This window comes from Pagrus pagrus (assembly GCF_965226575.1).
Source record: "Pagrus pagrus genome assembly, chromosome: 19".
NCBI classification, from domain to species: Eukaryota; Metazoa; Chordata; class Actinopteri; order Spariformes; family Sparidae; genus Pagrus; species Pagrus pagrus.
This window is the reverse complement of record NC_140203.1, coordinates 2,175,072-2,193,462: the sequence shown is the minus strand read 5'-3', so window position 1 is coordinate 2,193,462 and position 18,391 is coordinate 2,175,072. Positions and strand designations below refer to the sequence as shown.

Genomic DNA, 18,391 nt, shown 5'->3' with positions numbered 1-18,391 from the left:
TTCACAAGTCCAGTCAGTAGAAGCTGGAAGTGGAACATTTACATTTAAGCATTCAATGTGGTTTTATTGTAAAAGAAATTCAATTACATTTTTTTATTTTCAATTTAAGATCTAGGTAAAATAGAAAACATAATTGTGGAACACTGGATTGTGTCACTTGGGGCCTAAAACTGTTACATACAAAGGAAAACATGAATTTTCTTGCACAAGAAACTTGACATTGAGCCCCAGCTGGACACCGCAACAGAAAAGTAACCAGTTACTCCAATTGTCAGTGAAGAGTTCAATAATTCCCTCTGAAATGTAACAGAATAAAACTGCATCAAATGGAGGAATTGATACTATACGTGTTAAATTAAGTGTTAGGAGTCTGGTGGCAGGTGTAAAAAAAATATCTGGAGGCTGGTTAACCTCATTTCTCTAAACATCCCCCCCCCAAACAATACACACAAACACCAACTTTTCTTCACAATGTTTATTTATTAAAACACCTTGAAATGAGAACAAAGACAACCCAGCCAAGTACTTAGAGTAGATGTAGTTGTATCACCTCAGCAGGTCGACCCTGAAAGAACAAAGCAGATATTCAAGTAAGCTGAAAAGTCATATTCACAAACAGCAGCAAGCTCTGAAGTCAGGAGAGGAGAGCCAGCACCCTCATTTAGAAACTGTGAATAATCTTCCCCAGACAACTGAATGGGTCAGATGGGTAGTGATTGGTATAATCATTGGGATGGCTTTTCACTATTTTACACGAATGACAAAACTGTAATACATACATGTAAGTCAGGTCCACTCTTCACTGCAGTCTTCTTCAGTTGATCTGCCAAACAAGAATTTAGACGTTAACCATCAAAAGTACCATGAATACATTTAAACACCGTTTACTATATAAAAAAACTAATTATATGCTCACAGGATGTATGCCGAAATGAAGAGTGGGTGTATGAATTTCAAAAAATGTTTAAGTTATGTTCTATTAGCGAATTAATCCTGGTCGATAAGCGAATACATCTTAAACGATCACATTTTAAATAGGAGTCTGGCGTGACGCACAGGGACACGCTGTCCTTTCTGGACCACGTGCTCTGGCGGTGGTGGGTTTCCTGCGTGAAGCGGATTAATTGTTCGCTCTGCAACACATTATCACTAAAAACACAGTAATGATGATTATAATCTGCAGTTTACTTACCTAATTACAGAACAGGAGCATCGACGTGCATCCACTAACGTTGCTAAACGAAACCTCGTTTGAAAGTCGTGTTAAAAAGACAAATGCAAACTAGCTAGCTAGCTACCTCTACCGGAAACTGTTATATCGTACGCACACAACTTGCATTTTTCAAACACTTGCAGGTGAAATTCAACTGTTCCTGTCTTAGTTACTGACCCTCCTGAAGACAACGTGCTACAACTGATCCACAACTGCTCCAGTCTTAACTTTCTCATGGCGTCTTCTTCTTCTTCTTCTTCTTCTGGCTTATTGACACATTCGTCCTGCAGTGCGCTGCCGCCACCTGCTGCCTGGGCTGTACACTCACCTCTGACTTGAAGACTGAGCATGCGCATAGATTTGTCTTCTCCCAGATAGCAAGTGGAAATTATTATTATTTTTAAATAGCCGTAATAGGCATGGATCATTAAAAAAATGTTTTTAATGTAAGTATATAATATATATGAACATAAAGTGTTATTTAAAAGATATAATATGTAGGAATTCTACATTAAAATGAGTTAAAACAACTGGACATTTGTCGAGTTGTTTACTTAAATTATCCCAAATGTTTCCAACAATGTTTGTCCATATGTGAGCGGATTATAACGTGACGTGAAAAATGAGACCCTCCCCGTCAGATGTTCAAAGCTGCTGGACTAGTTTCTTTGTGAAGGACTTACACATTTAAACATTTGTGCCCGAGTCACGTCTGGTAGATTTTCATCTGCAGTGATGGTTGTTTTCATGGTGTGTTCACCACCAGTGAAGCGAGTGTGACTGCAGGAACATGTGGAATTATTTGGGTTACTCACGCAGTGTTTATCCACCCAAACAGCCAGATTACTGTATATTAGCCATTAGCTAATGTTAGCCAGCGGTGGGTAAATGCCATAGATGTGTCAGTCAGAGACTCTGGTTCCCTTGTTTTGACAATAAACAATAAAAAAAAGACACATGATTCTTTCTTTCAGCTGCTCGCCTCTCGTTAGGAAACAACATTTAACGAGTCATTTAAGTCTCAATGTTTTTTAATGTACAGTAAGCATGTGACTAATAAAACAGAACAGCACCAGAAGAATTGTGTACCTCCGCCAATCTAGCCATGTTCCAACTATTCTGACCAGTGCTGTGTGTGTGTGTGTGTGTGTGTATATAATGCATTGTGTGTGTGTTCATCTTACCTTTAGGATAATTCATTTTCATAGAAACAATTTAGCCTAGCCGTGATTAATAATTAACATTTTGCAGCACTATAAGCCACACCATATTAGCGCTCACAACGATTACAAATACTTGTCAAAATAAATATCAAAAGATACATGTTCTGTTTGTCTACTGTCAGCACAAATGATTACATAAAAATTACAGGCGTTTCTTTTTCGAAAACCTTTAAAAAGGGAAAGAATAAAAGGAAACAGAATAAAATGGAAGAACAAAGGTTTGAGGGGAAAAACAGATCTGATCGGGGCCTCGTAGGGAAAATAAAGTGAAGAAACAACTTCATTCCTGTTCAGCACCAACTCGCTCAGAGTCACTTCTGTCCATCACAGCCGGCCAAACAAGTGTGAAGCAGTTTACGAAGGTCCATCAGAGGCAGTCTGCTCTGTCCATTTGTCCTTCAGTTTGAGTCGGGGAACAGTGCAAACACCTGTTCCATGTTTATTATTCCAGCTGGCCGTAGCGTGCCCCGGGCAGGGGAATCTACTTTCAGGCCATTTGATGAGGGAGACAACCCGTTTCCCTGCAGGAGAGAAACCACGGGGGTCCGAGACAGAGAGCACAGTAATCCATACATCTCAGCCCCCACAGCCGGGCCGGGTTAGAGTGCGAGGAGAGCCACAGTGCTGCAGCCTAGCAGTTGATGGAGGCACAGTCTGCTTTGGCTTTCCCCGCGGAGCTGATTATCCTCATGAGGCAGTGTCCGAACTCCTCCAGGATCAACCTCTCTGCCTCCACCTGAGGCTGATGAGTCTGTTCTGCCTTCTTGGCCTGTTCCAGCAGACACTCGCACGTCGCTTCAAGCACCTCCTTCGTTACGAACGTGTACGGCAGCCTGTGGGGAGATGAAAAAACAAGAGCTCAGTGAGAGAAAACAACATCCTCCATGTCAGCAGCCATTGTTAAATGTTGGCAGAGGAGCTGAGTTAGTCATTTAACACCAGGGCTAACGTTGTCCTGAAGAATGTGCGTGGAAATTAAACGTCTTCCCAGAGACGAACAAAAGGGATCTTTGTATAGAACTTTATATATGTACGTATTAGGTGTGTAACTATTAGCGGTTTCATGATTCTCCCTATCCACTAGGGCTTTGCCAATGGACGATGGTATCAGCCAGTTTGGTGAGACCATGGAGCCCTGCTCAACAGGAACATCCTAGAAGAAGCCAACTGTCACAAGACAGACTGGAAAAGATATTTTTTAAGTTTCATGTCAGAAATTGATTTAGAGTTTCAAACTGTGAAATGTGTGTGTATTGAGCTAAAGAACTAAGACTAAGATTTTGTCCAGACACACAGAACTAGATGACATCAGTTAGTATGCAACATGAAAATGTCCTGAACCTGAAAAACAGGCTCAATATGTATCAGACAGACAGAAAACCGTGAAGTCAACAGGACAAATATCTACAGATGAAATAAAACCACTAAAACCACTTTTTTTCTGCAATAATCTTAGAACATGACGGATGTTTGTTCTGGTAAAAAAAATGACTTCCTGTTGTTTATTTGATTACTGTAAACATTCAGCAACAACTATTTAAATGAATACAAGTCGCCAAGTTTCCTCACGGTTTCTTGGATGTTCAGGACAAATTTCATCCCAGTCAAGTGAAAATTAAACAATTAGTGAGGCTGAGAATACACACATACACAGAAGAAACACTGACATTTAGCTTGTGAGTGCAGCTATAGGATTTGGTAAGGTCCCATGAACTTAATGGAAGTGTAACATGAATTTCTTTTTTACAAAATCCATGACGTGAACTGGGAAGAGGTCTGGATTTTGGGTGAGCTGTCGTGGAATGACCCTTGAGTAAAGGATAAGAATACTTTTTACACCACTGATCAGTACTCCAGAGTGCTCCTGTAACTTCTTGGTGTTGTAGAGAGAAGTGTTACCGTACCTCCCGCCTCCACTTGAGATAACAGGCGTCGTCCGCATGAGCAGGTCTGAGATCTGTGACGACAGCTTGGTCTTCGCTGCAGTCTGCTGCTGCACTCGGACTTCTGCTGCGTCGGCCAGGTGCATCAGCGTCTTCCTCTCCGGGCTCTCCTCGAAGTTCTTACAGCCGATGCACTTACAAATGGACGAGCACATGATCTTCGCCTTCGAGGTGAAACAAAGGAAACAATGAAATGTAAACGACAGTCAAATCAGTCAGTATGAGTCGGAAGAGACGAAGTTACATTACAGCCCACCTCGTAGCACTCGCAGTAGTTCTTCAGGCAGCCCGATCGTTTGCAGTTGCAGCCTTTGCTGTGTCGGCGGTCTGACTCGCCCTCTTTGCCTTTACCGATTTTAGGTTTGAAGGCCTCTGGGTTCCGGTCCAGACACGTCTGAGGAAAAACACAGTTTCACCTAAATCCATCTGTCTGAGAGAGGAAGCGACTCAGTCCAACAACACAAACACCTCCAGCTCACCTTTATAGCTTTGAGACGTTCAGTTTCATGCTCCAGGTTATTGAAGCAGTTATTGCAGTTACAATTATTGCAGAACTCTCCATTTGCAAAGCAGTCACAGTATCTGGGGCAGAAAAACAGAGCTCCATTTAATAAAACTGACAGAATCAGAATGAGTTAGCCAAGATCAGCGGACACACAAAACTAAACCTCAGTCGTACTCACAGTTTGAGACACTGTGACTTGGTGCAGTTGCAGGGTTTCCTCGGTCTTGAAGTTGTTTCTGCCGTCGACACGCTGTGAGCCAACGAACAACGTTGATTATAATGAAAGCAAAGCACATTCAACCAATCAATCAATTCAATATCAGTTAGTACAGAAAACAGAGGTAGTTTTAAAAGTATAAACATGGAACTTTTAACTTTAACTTTTAATTTGGAAGTTCTTCTCAATTAAAAAATATTCTAGGGGTGCAGAAATATCATCAAACTGACGAGGTAATATTGATATTTTGTTAATAATGACACATGATATCATCTAAATAATCACGCAAAGATGTTAGGCTTTGTGCATCTTTTGTTTACGAGTTCATCGGGTTGCCTGTTCGCTAGTAACTGAGTAGTTAGTAGTAATTGTTGTAGTAACAGTCGAGCCATCATGTCTCGAGTCAAATCAATTCACGACATCAAAGTCCAACAAAACAGGGACTCACATCAACATGAGGCCACATCTCTGTCCTGTACATCCTCAAAATATATATATAATACCAGGTTTTTTTTCCAGTTAGGCAAGATAGTTTTACCATTTTCTATTTGAGTTCAAAAAGTCAATAAACACAAATTTTCTTCTCCAGTTTAAACTGAAGATAAATGATGTAGTTAGAACAGTCTTCATGTCCCTCCTCACCCGTTCAGTGGTAATCTGGCCTGAGTCTGGACACCAGTGGACGCTGGGAAACTGGGGCTGCTGGAGAGGGTCACAAACGGAGGCTGCTGGAGCTGCAGAGGCAGATAACATGACAGAAAATAAATAAAAACACATGAATATCAAAGAGCTGTGAATGAAAAAAAACCTCACCAACACCACTAACCTGTGTGACGTATTGTGCTGGCACGACTGCATAGCCCACGTTCCCTCCCCCTGGAGCTGGAGCCAGGACGGTGCCGGGAGGGAGGTTGGTGAAGTTGGGCTGGATCTGGGGTAGTGGAGTGGCAGGCATGATGAGGCGTTGCTGGGTCTGAGTGGTGGTTACTACCGTTGCTGACGTCAAGGGCTTCGGTGCCACCTGCATGGAACAAGATCCATGAACGCAGCTCTAGAGATATTTTAAATAAAGCTCTGTTTGAATGAGGAGTTACCTGTTTGATGGTCTGTGCCGGGACGATGGGGACAGACATCCTGACTGCTCCTGTACTCACCACCATGGGTTTAGCTGTGGGACATTGAGTATCATAAGCTGCCACATTCACTGTGCTTTTGTTAAATAAAGTGTGTTATCAGAAACCATCGAAAGGTCTGTGTGTGAGTCACCTGTCTGTATGGAGCTGGTGCTGGGACCGCTGGGCTGTCCCGTGCTGCTGGCTGTGGTTGCCGTGACGAGGCGGACGTAGTGGAACCTGCTGCCTGGAACCTGAATCTGCTGCACGTTGGGCTGGGTGGCCAGTGGGATGATGGTCTTGAACTGGGAGGCACTGACTCCTCCCACAGCCACAGACTGGACTGGTTTTAGATTCTGAAAATGTTCAGATTCAACAGGAGATGGAGCTCAGAGTCCAAATGACAGAAATAGAAACTGGAGACCCTGAGACTACCGAGTACTCGGCACTACATGAGACCAGACCCATTTTCACACTCTTACCTGCGCTGTGCTCTGGCTGGTGGCCACCTTGACTGGAGATGCAGACGTGGACTGCTGGACTGCGAGGATCTGCTGGCCGAGTGCTACATTAACAGGCAGCGTCACTGACTTCTGAGAGGCGTTGGAGGTCGGGGAGGCCACGGAAACCACAGTCACCTGACAGAGACGAACAAGGAGAGAGCAGTCGTATCAATATGACTGCTGACCTCAAAGATATCTCGTATATATTCTCACAGTCATTAATGTTTGACATTTATCCATCTAGATGTTTCTGGTGTTAGTTGCACACCTTGTTGTGAGCAGTTTCATGTAGGAACCATTTTCTTTTGTTTACCTACTCACGGACGAGAGGCGAGCTAAGTTAGCTAATATTAAAGCTCAGCCAAGATGGATGCCATTAATTATTACACTCCACGCTTTCAAGAGCGCGAGCCTCTCATCCAGGAGTAGATAAACTCTTCCTCCCGGGCAGTTTTACTCACAGTTTTACTCCACAAGCTCTGTGGATTATCTTGAGTAACCAAATCATGATTTCTGGAAGGAGACATTGCTGTTGATTTTAATCAAATTGATTTTCTTGGCGCTTTGAGCACCGCAAGCTGAGCAACATCTAGTTCCATTGTATTGGAGAGAAGGCAGACACCTCCACAGCCGATATCTCTAAAACTCTGCAACTCACACCAAAACAATCTCGATGGATAAATAGCACTACAGGTAAGAGGAAAAATGTTTGATATGGGGGTGAACAACCTGCAGCCTTTCAATACTGAAATAAACCAAAAACAAGTGGGGAAACCCGACACCAAAAAACGACACGTAAAAAGAGGAAAGGGATCCGTTATTTTGTAAATGAGGAATCGGGTGTAGACCGCACCTTGCTGGGAGTCTTAAGGGGTGAAATGGCGATCTTTTTGCCGGGGATACTTTGTATACTGGTGTTGTGGGGCTCTGAGAGAGTGATGGTCCTCGGGGGCATCACTGCAGAACTCTGTGTCAGGACCCGTCCTATGAACACATGACACAAGATTTAAGAAAATGTGGCTTTGTTACAACAGAAACAGAACACAGGAGACAACACTTAAATAAATAATGAACTTACCTGCAATAACAGGAGACACTGAGGTCTGGGGACCTTTGCTGTTAACAGTTTTTGTGATGATAAACTTGATCGGTGCTGCCGAGGATGTTGGTGTTTTCTTAGAAATCTGTGGAGATATTCAGGAAGAATGATCTGTATTCAGCTCAAACAATCATAACTTTAAGATTTTAACATTTTTAATTCATAAAGAGTCTTTAATCTTGAATTACTGCCGCTGGTTTATTTTAGTTTCTTTTATTGTGTTTTCATCTCAACTTGTTGATTTAAAATCTGTTTATTCACACTGATGATTTAATGATTAGACTTCAGTGACTAAGAAAAAGTATTTAGTTTACCAGTCACATGATCTGCAACATCATCTGTGTGGATCGGTGCATCACTAGTTCATCTGCCCAAAAAGTACTTTAATTTGGATAGAAAGTAGAGCAGCACTGATTCATCGATTAGTTGTCAACTATTATGATAATCAGTTAATAGGTTTGAGTAATCTTTAAAGACAAAACAGGTAAGAGTTCTGACTCCAGCTTCTTAAATGTGATTTTTAATCTTCCTATGACAGTTAAGTGAATATATTTGGGTTGAGGACGTCATCTTAATTTAGATCTTTCACCATTTTCTAGACCAAACTATTCGATTAATCAAGAAAGTCATAAACAGATTACTCGTCAATGAAGGTATAATCATTAGTTGCAGCCTCATATTAACATTAATTTATTTAATGTATTACCTTTGATTTTATTCTGACAAAATATCCATTAAAACAAGTCGGCCCTCAACTGTCCATCTCTTTTTCCGACAACATTAGAGCAAATAACCTCGCTTCACTTGCAGTCTTTTACCCGACTGTCTGTTGTTTCACCTTCAAAATTCAAAACACAAGGTTGAACTTGCTCGTGCACCCACTTCAGACAGTCCTCCAGCTGCTTCAGTTGTTTAGCAGAATGCTGCAACTCTGTTTTACTGTGAAGCTCCAGAAATGTTTTGTGGACTACGAGACTTCACCTGACTTTATACTTTATATCAGCATGGAGGGAGGAGGTGATGACTGCATTCTCATATTTGGGTGAACTGTTCCTTTAACACTAATTTGTGGCAAATAGGGGTGATGATATTCTGAAAAAAATCATATTGCGTTCGCGACATGAGTCACAATTTTAGTGGGTGCGTTCATTTTGCATTTCCTTTTCACAGAAAGTTTTAGTTAAACCAACATGTTGTCTTGCGTATGAAGAAGCTGATTTGAAGGCCGGGTCGTCTCTGTAGCACCACGATGCTTCATTTATACAGAATCTACTTTACAATTTGGATATTGCACTTGGTCTTATTGTGATTTCAATCATATTTCAGTAAATTGTTCACTCCCAGTGGCTAATGATCTTCCACCTACTATGTTATATTGTCAAATAACATCTGTTTGTTTAAATATTGCAATGACACAATACAATCTCTGTTACCTGTACAGTCTTCAGCTGCTGGGCCTGTAATGTGGTCAACTGGTTCCCTGCAGTTCCCACCACAGGCTTCAGCTCCGACCTCCCGCCGATCGTCACCACTTTAAACTGTGGCGCAGGAGATTTGATGTCTCCTGAAGTCTGTGAAACACCAGGCTTGCTGCCTGTGTGGGGCAACTGCAGCACTATAGGCTGCCCCGACTTTCCTATGGCCGTGACCAAAAGTTTTTGTCCTTCCTGCTTGATGACCTGCGGTTGAGAACCTGCAGACTTTGCTGCCTCTGTGGCTTGAGATGAAGCCACCTTGTTGAGAATGATCTGGTGGTTGGCGGGAGAGATGGTGAACGGAGCCGTGAGCTTCTGCAACCCACTCGTAGAGACAGTCCCAGTCACACTGTCTGTGGTTTTGGTGGTGGCTATGGAAGTAGCCATGGATGGTTTGACGGTAAGAAGAGGGGACGATGTGGATATGGAGATAGGAAGCTGACTCATGGAGCTGATGGTGAACGTGGAGTCCGTGGCGATGGAGGTGGTCACAGTCTGAGTGCGTTCTGTAGAACTGGCATCCGAACAGAGGCTCAAGTTCTCTGAAGCCATGGGTGTATCCGTTTCCATCGGGACTGATGTGTCATCGCTGGGCTCGGACTGGACCGCAGTGCCGTCGGGTTGGGAGTGAGGGATATCCTCTATGGCCTCAGTATCCATGATCTCATCAGGAAGAAGGCTGTTGAGCTCTGGTGACACCACATCCATGCTGGCAAACTCTCAGCTCTCTGTTAATCCCCAAAGAACACAGAAAAATGTGTCACATTTTTCAACTCAACATATAAATTCGAGTTCAATAGACTGCAAGCTTTAAGAAACATTTCCTTTTGTATTTGTAATTATTTAAAAGTGGAAACAGACAACTTGACTCCTCTAGCATTTCCAAGCTCTATTATAATTTGTGCCACCTTTGCAAAGAAAACCAGGAGCTAGGAAACTTAACGGGGTACGCCTGAATTATGTGTTTAACTTCTTTCACTATCTGTCTAATAGTTTACTGTTTTTATAAAATATTCTGCTCTGCTGCCAGTTGAGTTGTCCGTGTTTGTGATTGGTCAGATGCCACAAACATCAACCTTTCATGCGAACGTGCTCATGGTTTGATATGGAAAACCTGCGCTGACTTATCAAGTCGAAACCACTTTCGTGTGACCGCTAAGCGTTATTCGTTAGCGTCGGTGAAGCCAGATAACGGAAAATATCCTGGATATGTTCAACTGATTTTGTATTACAGGCCTCCGGCTGTTTCTTCTTCAACAACAGAGGACAAAACGCAACTTTATTGGTTCATCCAGCCCGTACTGGAGATGGGAAAGAAGATAGAAGATTTCTTGTGTTTGCTGACTGTTTATACTGTAATATTGTCTTTATCAGTGTCCTGCTTTTGCTTGCTTGTCAAAGTACTTTGTAAACTCTGTTTTTAAACGAGCTATATAAAAACACATTTCATTGGGAAATCTCACATGGTCATCCCCGAGGAAACAGTTAAAATCCTTATTCTATTTGAATGACTTGTCATTCATTTTACAGAACAGATTACTTTGTGATATTCAGGAGATTAGCAGCAAGAGGTTTCTCATAAATAAAGAGAAATGGTCTGTGAGCTGGGTCCTGTAAACCCATGAGGGCTGGGCACTCACCGTGTATGAAACAAAAAACTAAAATCTAATCAATCATACAAATAAAAAATATTATTATTATAATTACTGCACAAAATGCATCATGGTGCCTGATGCATGCAATATATCTCAGGGTATATCCAGAGAATATGTTGATTACTTTTCACATAGCTGTTGTATACAACTGCAAATAAACATATATATACCATTAATTAATGTTATAATGCTTTACATGCTTGATAAACAGTCAGACACTGCAGTCTGCATGCAAAAGGCTTTGCAGGAAAGATAAACAAACCATCAAGGCAGTTCAAGCTAACGAGTTAGCCGCGTTCACTGCAAAAAAAATGCCCGTTTTCTAACTTTCTGCCTGTGAATTAGTTTTCAGTAACGTCGTGAGATTTTATCAATGGAGGGGTGTCCCGTGTGTGAGTCACGGCTGAGCCCTGACACGGGCTGACAGCTGATGGTGGGTTAGCTAGGCCGCAGCGATCATCTCGGGCGGATCTTTGTCCTGCAGCTCTCTGCTCAACATTAATCCACACATATGAACCCTTCCCACCCCAAACACACACACACACACACACGCACACACACGCACACACACACGGCGGCTAACTGCTCTGACTGTGTTCACGTCCACACATTAAACCGTGCTGAGCTGCACTCATTCCTGTAACCAAAAACATCCCAGAAGTGTGTCCTGTGGGAGCAAACGGCGAGAGAGAAAAGCGACAAGCTGTTTGCTGGCTGCGTTACTATTTCAGGCCGGGGTTGGATTTCGAAAGATCCGCCATTTTTACCTCGTCATCAACTCTGTTAGCTGCCCGGCTAACGCTGAGCTACAGAGAATGAGGGAGTGCATTTACTCTTATTTACACTGAGCTACAACACTTAGCCACAAAACACTGCAGCTACGTGAGAGCCGTGGATAAGACTCGCCGGTCACTGTGTGCTGCTGTCACAAAAAAACTCTTTTAGCACACTCAACGTAAACAATGCTAGCTTTCAACAATCCCTCCTGTCACTTGAGACATCCATCTGGATTAGAACATTTCAGCCAGACAATGCACTTCATAACTACAGCACCTAATATATCTACCTGAGGGGCGTGTGTAGCCTGTGGTTTGTGGCTGTGAGTCAAGTTAGCCGGGCCCAGCCAGTTATAAATTATACATTTCAGTTGAAATTGTATTTTAACCCATTCAAGATACACACACACACACAGGATCCGTTTCTAAACCAGACAACACGTCAGATACAGCAGGAGGATCTCGGTTGAGTAGTACAGAAGCAGCTAGCAGCAAAGGCTAACTTGTGCTTGCATCATGTGTAACAGTATAACGTGACTGAGTATGAACAGTTAATGCAGAAGTCGCTTTACCATCCCACCACAACAACTCCGTGACGTTACGTCTCGGTGTTCAGCTAAGTTAACCTAGCTTTTACTTTTCATTTGCGGACGCAGTTAACTTCACTTAGCAGATGGCTCACACGATAAAATAATGTCTGTTAGCGCACACACCAAACTTTGTCTCGGAACAAAGAGTGCTGTAACTGCTCAGGTCCAGGGGCTATCCTGTCCCCTGTGCTCTCCATTGGTGTCAACCCTTAACCATCGCTTTCATCATCATCATCATCATCATCAGCCTCATCAAGCCAGCCCAGCGGGCAGGACAACTGTACTAGCAAACTTGCTGAGGCTGCTAACCCAAGCTAGCTAGCACAACATTCTCAACACTGAACACTTTCTTTAAGTGTGCGGCTTCCTGCTGAATGCGGTGTAGCGAAGCCCAGAACGGCCCGACACGCAGTGCTGCTTACCCGAGATATTTACGCCGGGCAACGTTTCCAGATAAAGCGAGGAAAGCAAAAGGCGATTGTTCAAAATACCGCGCCGAGCGCCATTCCTCCCTGACATTTCACAAGTCGACCACGCCCTCCGCGCCCTACGTCACTGCTACGTTTTTCTTAAAGGTACAGTACAACTTCACCGACACAACACTAACGATGATTTAAAGGAGCGTTGTGTAGTTTTAGAGAAGACATTCAAACTCACACATGTAATATTTACAATATTAATGAAGTAATAATACTACGGAAGAGGATTAGGGCCACGTGTGAATTTTTCTTTTAGTTCTGACTTTAAAGTCAGAATTCTGTAGAATAATGTCAGAACTCAAAAAAAAAAAATTCACATGTGGCCCTAATCCTCTTCCGTAAATAATACAAACGGTTTCACAAGTGAATAATCAAGCTGTTCTCGAGGGAAAATAAGGTCCCAGCACACTATTTGAAGCTAGAAAGGTGGCAGGGTCCGCCACATATAAACAAACTGTATGACATTTTGTTTTTTCAGTCATGCAAACAAAGAAAGTTTGCTTATTTAGTTTTAGTCGATTATCGCTATATCAGCCAATATATGCACATTTTTTATTGTCGCATTTTTGTATGTAAAGGGGGCAGGATATTTTACAATTTAACAATAAACTTTACTCTTTACTGTCCAAAACGATACCAGTGCACTAAAACATTAAAGGGGCACCGTGTGGTTTTGAAGAAGAAATTCAAACTCAGAATTTTAATATTTACAATATAGATGAGGTTATACACAAACTCAACATATGTATTTTTTTCCATGAGTTAATAAACAAGCTGTTCTCAGAGGAATTTAAGGTCCCAGAACAGTGTTTGAAGCTAGAAAGGTGGCAGGGTCCGCCACATGTAAACAAAGTAAAACAGTATAAATTGTGTTGTCCTTTAAGGTCAGTTTGTTTATTCAGTCATGACAAGATAAAGAAAACAAGAATGTTTGTTTATTTAGTCTGTTTGGGCATTAAAGGGACAATATGTAATATATGTGACCAGTTCTTACATATTGTCCCTGTAAAATCTAAAAACCTGTAAAATGAATGTGTTGGAAACCTCAGAGCAGAGAAATGACAGCATCTTTCTCCTCCCAGTGTCCTACAAGACAGTTAAATGTAAGCTTTGGATGTAAGCTTTGACTTTGTGGTAACAACAACAATGACAAACATGACATCATTTAAAAAAAAACTTTTTAAGGCAAATGTTTTATTTGATCTCATTTCATACTATTTTTTTTTTTTTTTGTTATACCCAAACTGAATGATTATATTATTTTTGTTGGTGATGGTGTCACAGTGGGCCTTGCGGATCAGGAACAGGTACCCAGCCCAAGCTCTCTAAGAAGACGAGGAACAACTCCCCATGAACCTCAGAACAACCTTGAAAGGACACAGGGAGAAACCTCGGGAAAGGCAATTCAGAGAGAGATCCCCTCTCCTCAGACGGCTGGGTGTGTACGTGCTTTTGTTCTTGTATATTTGTGATGGGTCAGTTTTACACGCCTGAACCAATGTAACTTTTTTTTCTTAATTGAAGAATCTCTTCTTCAATTAAAGTTGGCTAACCAGAGCACCCGGAGAAAACCAGTTGTAGCTCAGGGAGGGTTTTTAGTCGTCCTCAGTAACTGAGCGTGGATCTATGCGCTGGAAGAAGGTCCAGCCTTTGTGATTGGTCAGTTTTACACGCCTGAACCAATGTTACTTTTTTTTCTTAATTGAAGAATCTCTTCTTCAATTAAAGTTGGCTAACCAGAGCACCCGGAGAAAACCAGTTGTAGCTCAGGGAGGGTTTTTAGTCGTCCTCAGTAACTGAGCGTGGATCTATGCGCTGGAAGAAGGTCCAGCCTTCTCAGAGTTGTTTTCCACGTCTTCCAGCGCTGTCATCTGCTGGACCGCTTTGTTGTCTCTGCTCTGGCTTCTCTGTCTCTTCCTGCTCCGAGAACGAGATCTCCTCACGTTTATTTCTGCTTTCTTATCCTGTGAACTAACTTCCTTCACTCTCGTTTTTCTGTTACTTAGATCCCCTCTCCTCAGACGGCTGGGTGTGTACGTGCATTTGTTCTTGTATATTTGTGATGGGTCAGTTTTACACGCCTGAACCAATGTAATTTTTTTTTCTTAATCTAAGAATTTCTTCTTCAATTAAAGTTGGCTAACCAGAGCACCCGGAGAAAACCAGTTGTAGCTCAGGGAGAGTTTTTAGTCGTCCGCAGTAACTGAGCGTGGATCTATGCACTGGAAGAAGGTCCAGCCTTTGTGATGGGTCAGTTTTACACGCCTGAACCAATGTTACTTTTTTTTCTTAATTGAAGAATCTCTTCTTCAATTAAAGTTGGCTAACCAGAGCACCCGGAGAAAACCAGTTGTAGCTCAGGGAGGGTTTGTAGTCGTCCTCAGTAACTGAGCGTGGATCTATGCACTGGAAGAAGGTCCAGCCTTCTCAGAGTCGTTTTCCACGTCTTCCAGCGCTGTCATCTGCTGGACCGCTTTAACTGAGCGTAGAAATATGCACGGGAAAATGATGCTGTACCATTTCTTCCCTTTTTTCTTCTTGCTCGTGGGCTCTTTCAGCTGGGACATCATGGAGCTTTCTATCACCACCCACTCCTCCTCCCTTTCCTGCTGCATCTTCTCAATACTGTCTGTGGACTGCATGAGAGATGGCTGCAACTCCTCCTGATGTCTGATGGCTTCATCCAAAGTCACAGTCTTCTTCTTTTTCTTCTTGCTCGTGGGCTCTTTCAGCTGGGACTCCATGGAGCTCTCTTTCTCCTCCCACTCCTCCCTTTCCTTCTGCATCTTCTCAATACGGTCTGTGGACTGCATGAGAGATGGCTGCAACTCCTCCTGATGTCTGATGGCTTCATCCAAAGTCACAGTCTTCTTCTTTTTCTTCTTGCTCGTGGGCTCTTTCAGCTGGGACTCCATGGAGCTCTCTTTCTCCTCCCGCTCCTCCTCCCTTTCCTTCTGCATCTTCTCAATACTGTCTGTGGACTGCATGAGAGATGGCTGCAACTCCTCCTGATGTCTGATGGTGTTTGCAAAAGTCTTCTCTGCTTCCTGTTGAAACTCCTGCAAAGCCTTCTTGATTCCTTCTCTGGCCTGAATGAAGTGTGTCTTTTCCTCCTGCATCACCAGCTGTTCACTCTCCGCCTTCTGCCCAACATTCCTCAGAGTATCCACGAGGATGCGTTTCTCGTGTTTCTGCTGGTCCAGCTGATCCTCATAGAGAGCTCTGGATTTCTCCATCTTCTCCAGCAGGGAGGTTCTCTCCTGCTGCCAGCAGAGGCGCTCAGTCTCCAGCTGATCCTCATAGAGAGCTCTGGATTTCTCCATCTTCTCCATCTTCTCCAGCAGAGAGGTTCTCTCCTGCTGCCAGCAGAGGTCCTTAGTCTCCAGCAGATCCTCTGCCTTTTTAAGGGCAAATTTGATCTTTCTGGTCTCCTCAAGCTGGGCTTTTTGGGAATCCTGGAATCTTTCTACAGTCTTCCGAGCCGTTTCCTTTTCCATGGCCAGCATCTGAACTTGAGCCCTCTCATTTACAAGATCGGCCTCGAGCTGTTCAGCTTTTGTGTGAGACTCATAGCGAGCTCTTTCCTTGTCCTTCAGGTAGCTTTGATTGGTTCTCTCAAAGTTTTGTTCAACCAGTGCACGCAGCTGCTTTTCATCATGGACTTCTAATTTCATGTCCTCCACTTCCTTTTCAAGGTCCGCAATCTCGGCCTTCAATTTCTCCAATTCGATCTGAGCGTCCTTGCTGGAAATCTGCTGCTCATGTTCAGTCTGAATGTTGTGCAGCGTCTCAGAGACCGCTTGGGGCTGTGGTTTCTTCGACCCGTTCATCTCCTGCGGTGTGTCTTGAGAGGACTTGCTGGGAGAAGTTTGCACTTCACTCTGCTCTTCAGGTTGTCCACAATGGGAAAACAAAGCAGCTGAAGGTCCAGCCTCCTCAGAGTCGTTTTCCACGTCTTCCAGCGCTGCCATCTGCTGGACCGCTTTGTTATCTCTGCACTGGCTTCTCTGTCTCTTCCTGCTCCGAGAACGAGATCTCCTCAAGTTTATTTCTGCTTTCTTATCCTGTGAACTATCTTCCTCCGTTCTCGTTTTTCTGTTCCTTTGTTTTCTTCTGTTACTCTGTTTACGGTCCATTGCGACGAAGATATCTGTGTCTCAACTAAACTGTGATCTGAGCGAAAGTGGCAAATATAAAGTCATCTCTTCTATTTAACATTTCAACATTCTAGACTTTAATACGTTTGCCTTTGATCTTCCTTTGATCTTTCTTTGATCTTCCTTTGATCTTCCTTTGATCTTCTTCATGTTGTTGCTATAGCAACAATGAGAATGCTTGTTGTTTTACAAAAACTTAATGGCCTTTTTGAATTGTATGTTATTTCAAAGTGTCTATATTTAACTCTATTAAAATGCATGTCTGCTAACCTCAGGTTTGAGACCTAAAGTAACAAACAGAGCAGACGTCAGAAAGTAGGGCCTATTTGGTAAAAAATATTGTGATATTTGGTTTTGCTTCCAGTCCTCCAGTCCAATTAGAGAGGTATATATCGTATATCGCAATATGGCATTAAAATGTCATGATATTATTTGAAGGCCATATCGCCCAGCCCTACCCTCTAGCTACCAAGATTTGAGGCTTGTCATGCAGTAATTTTGAAACTGGTTGAAGCATGAATCATTACTTATAATCAGTGTTAGGAGTCACGTGTTAGAAAATCAACATGTTACAGTAATATATTTCTTTGAGCTGTGATGGAGTAATGTAACACGTTACTAATAATATTTCAGTAATATATCACAACAGGTTTGTCACGTAACGTGTTACAATCTGAGTTGCCATCAGAAGTGAAGCGTTTATTGTTGTTTTTTAAAGAACCCATCCACACCAGCATATTAATATAGACTGTGTGTTTAATACAGCCGAGCCTGTAAGTTCTGTGTTGAGTCTCTGTGTGACTGAAATGAGCCTGATGGTGAAGCCTGATCCTCTGAGCCCACTTTAATTTACATTCTTGAATCACACCATGCATTCCTTGTTCTGTGGACTAAAATAAAAAGGCAGAGAAGAAGAGATGTTTGTCTTGTCGTGTCATTATAGACTACATTATAGAAGGTACAGGTCTGTTTCACATGACCGAGCCTACAATTAAAAATATTTATTCTTGTCTCATAATATATCAGACTGTGATCCTCTGTCTGTCTGCTCATCCCTGAGTCCAAGGACATTCATTTATTTAAAAAGATCTAGGCTATAGGTGTTATTTGGGCATTTTGTTAAACTAAAAAGTAGTGTAACAAGTAATTTATTACTCTACGCAGGCAGTAAGATTGTAATGGAATACATTACTTTAAAATGAAGGTAACTTGTAATATGTAGTATATAGCATTTTGAAAGTAACTTGCCCAACACTGCTTATAATATAAAAATGCATGCATTTGGCAGAGCTGATTTTGTGCACTAAGGTGTTAAATTGTGTTTTTAACACATTTTTAAATTATATTTACTTTTACATGCAAAATCCTCATTTTAGATCACACGGTGTAACTGTGCTGAAAATCAGTCCTGCATTGAAACTTTTACTTAGTCAAACTATGTAAG

The 18,391-nt window shown here is 42.3% G+C and overlaps 1 protein-coding gene and 1 long non-coding RNA gene across 3 annotated transcripts; both read right to left on the bottom strand.

Annotated features, from left to right (window-relative positions):
- Window positions 1–460: 460 nt before the first annotated feature.
- On the bottom strand, window positions 461–1,507 carry LOC311275068. The gene is made up of 3 exons (XR_014624814.1): window positions 1,193–1,507; window positions 780–823; window positions 461–565 (listed from the first exon to the last, which is right to left on the bottom strand). It is a non-coding gene; the product is annotated as an uncharacterized lncRNA (long non-coding RNA).
- A 725-nt stretch (window positions 1,508–2,232) lies between these two features.
- On the bottom strand, window positions 2,233–12,863 carry lin54 (lin-54 DREAM MuvB core complex component). 2 transcript variants are annotated; one of them, XM_084383442.1, is made up of 14 exons: window positions 12,734–12,863; window positions 9,249–10,018; window positions 7,795–7,900; window positions 7,570–7,700; window positions 6,696–6,851; window positions 6,368–6,569; window positions 6,196–6,269; window positions 5,928–6,122; window positions 5,744–5,835; window positions 5,063–5,134; window positions 4,859–4,961; window positions 4,636–4,773; window positions 4,341–4,543; window positions 2,233–3,269 (listed from the first exon to the last, which is right to left on the bottom strand). In XM_084383442.1, the coding sequence occupies exons 2-14, from the start codon at window positions 9,996–9,998 to the stop codon at window positions 3,068–3,070; spliced, it is 2,424 nt and encodes an 807-aa protein (XP_084239568.1). In that variant the 5' UTR covers window positions 9,999–10,018; window positions 12,734–12,863; the 3' UTR covers window positions 2,233–3,067. The 2 variants fall into 2 exon arrangements, with proteins under 2 accessions (XP_084239568.1, XP_084239569.1); XM_084383443.1 differs by lacking the exon at window positions 12,734–12,863 and adding an exon at window positions 11,208–12,716.
- Window positions 12,864–18,391: the final 5,528 nt, after the last annotated feature.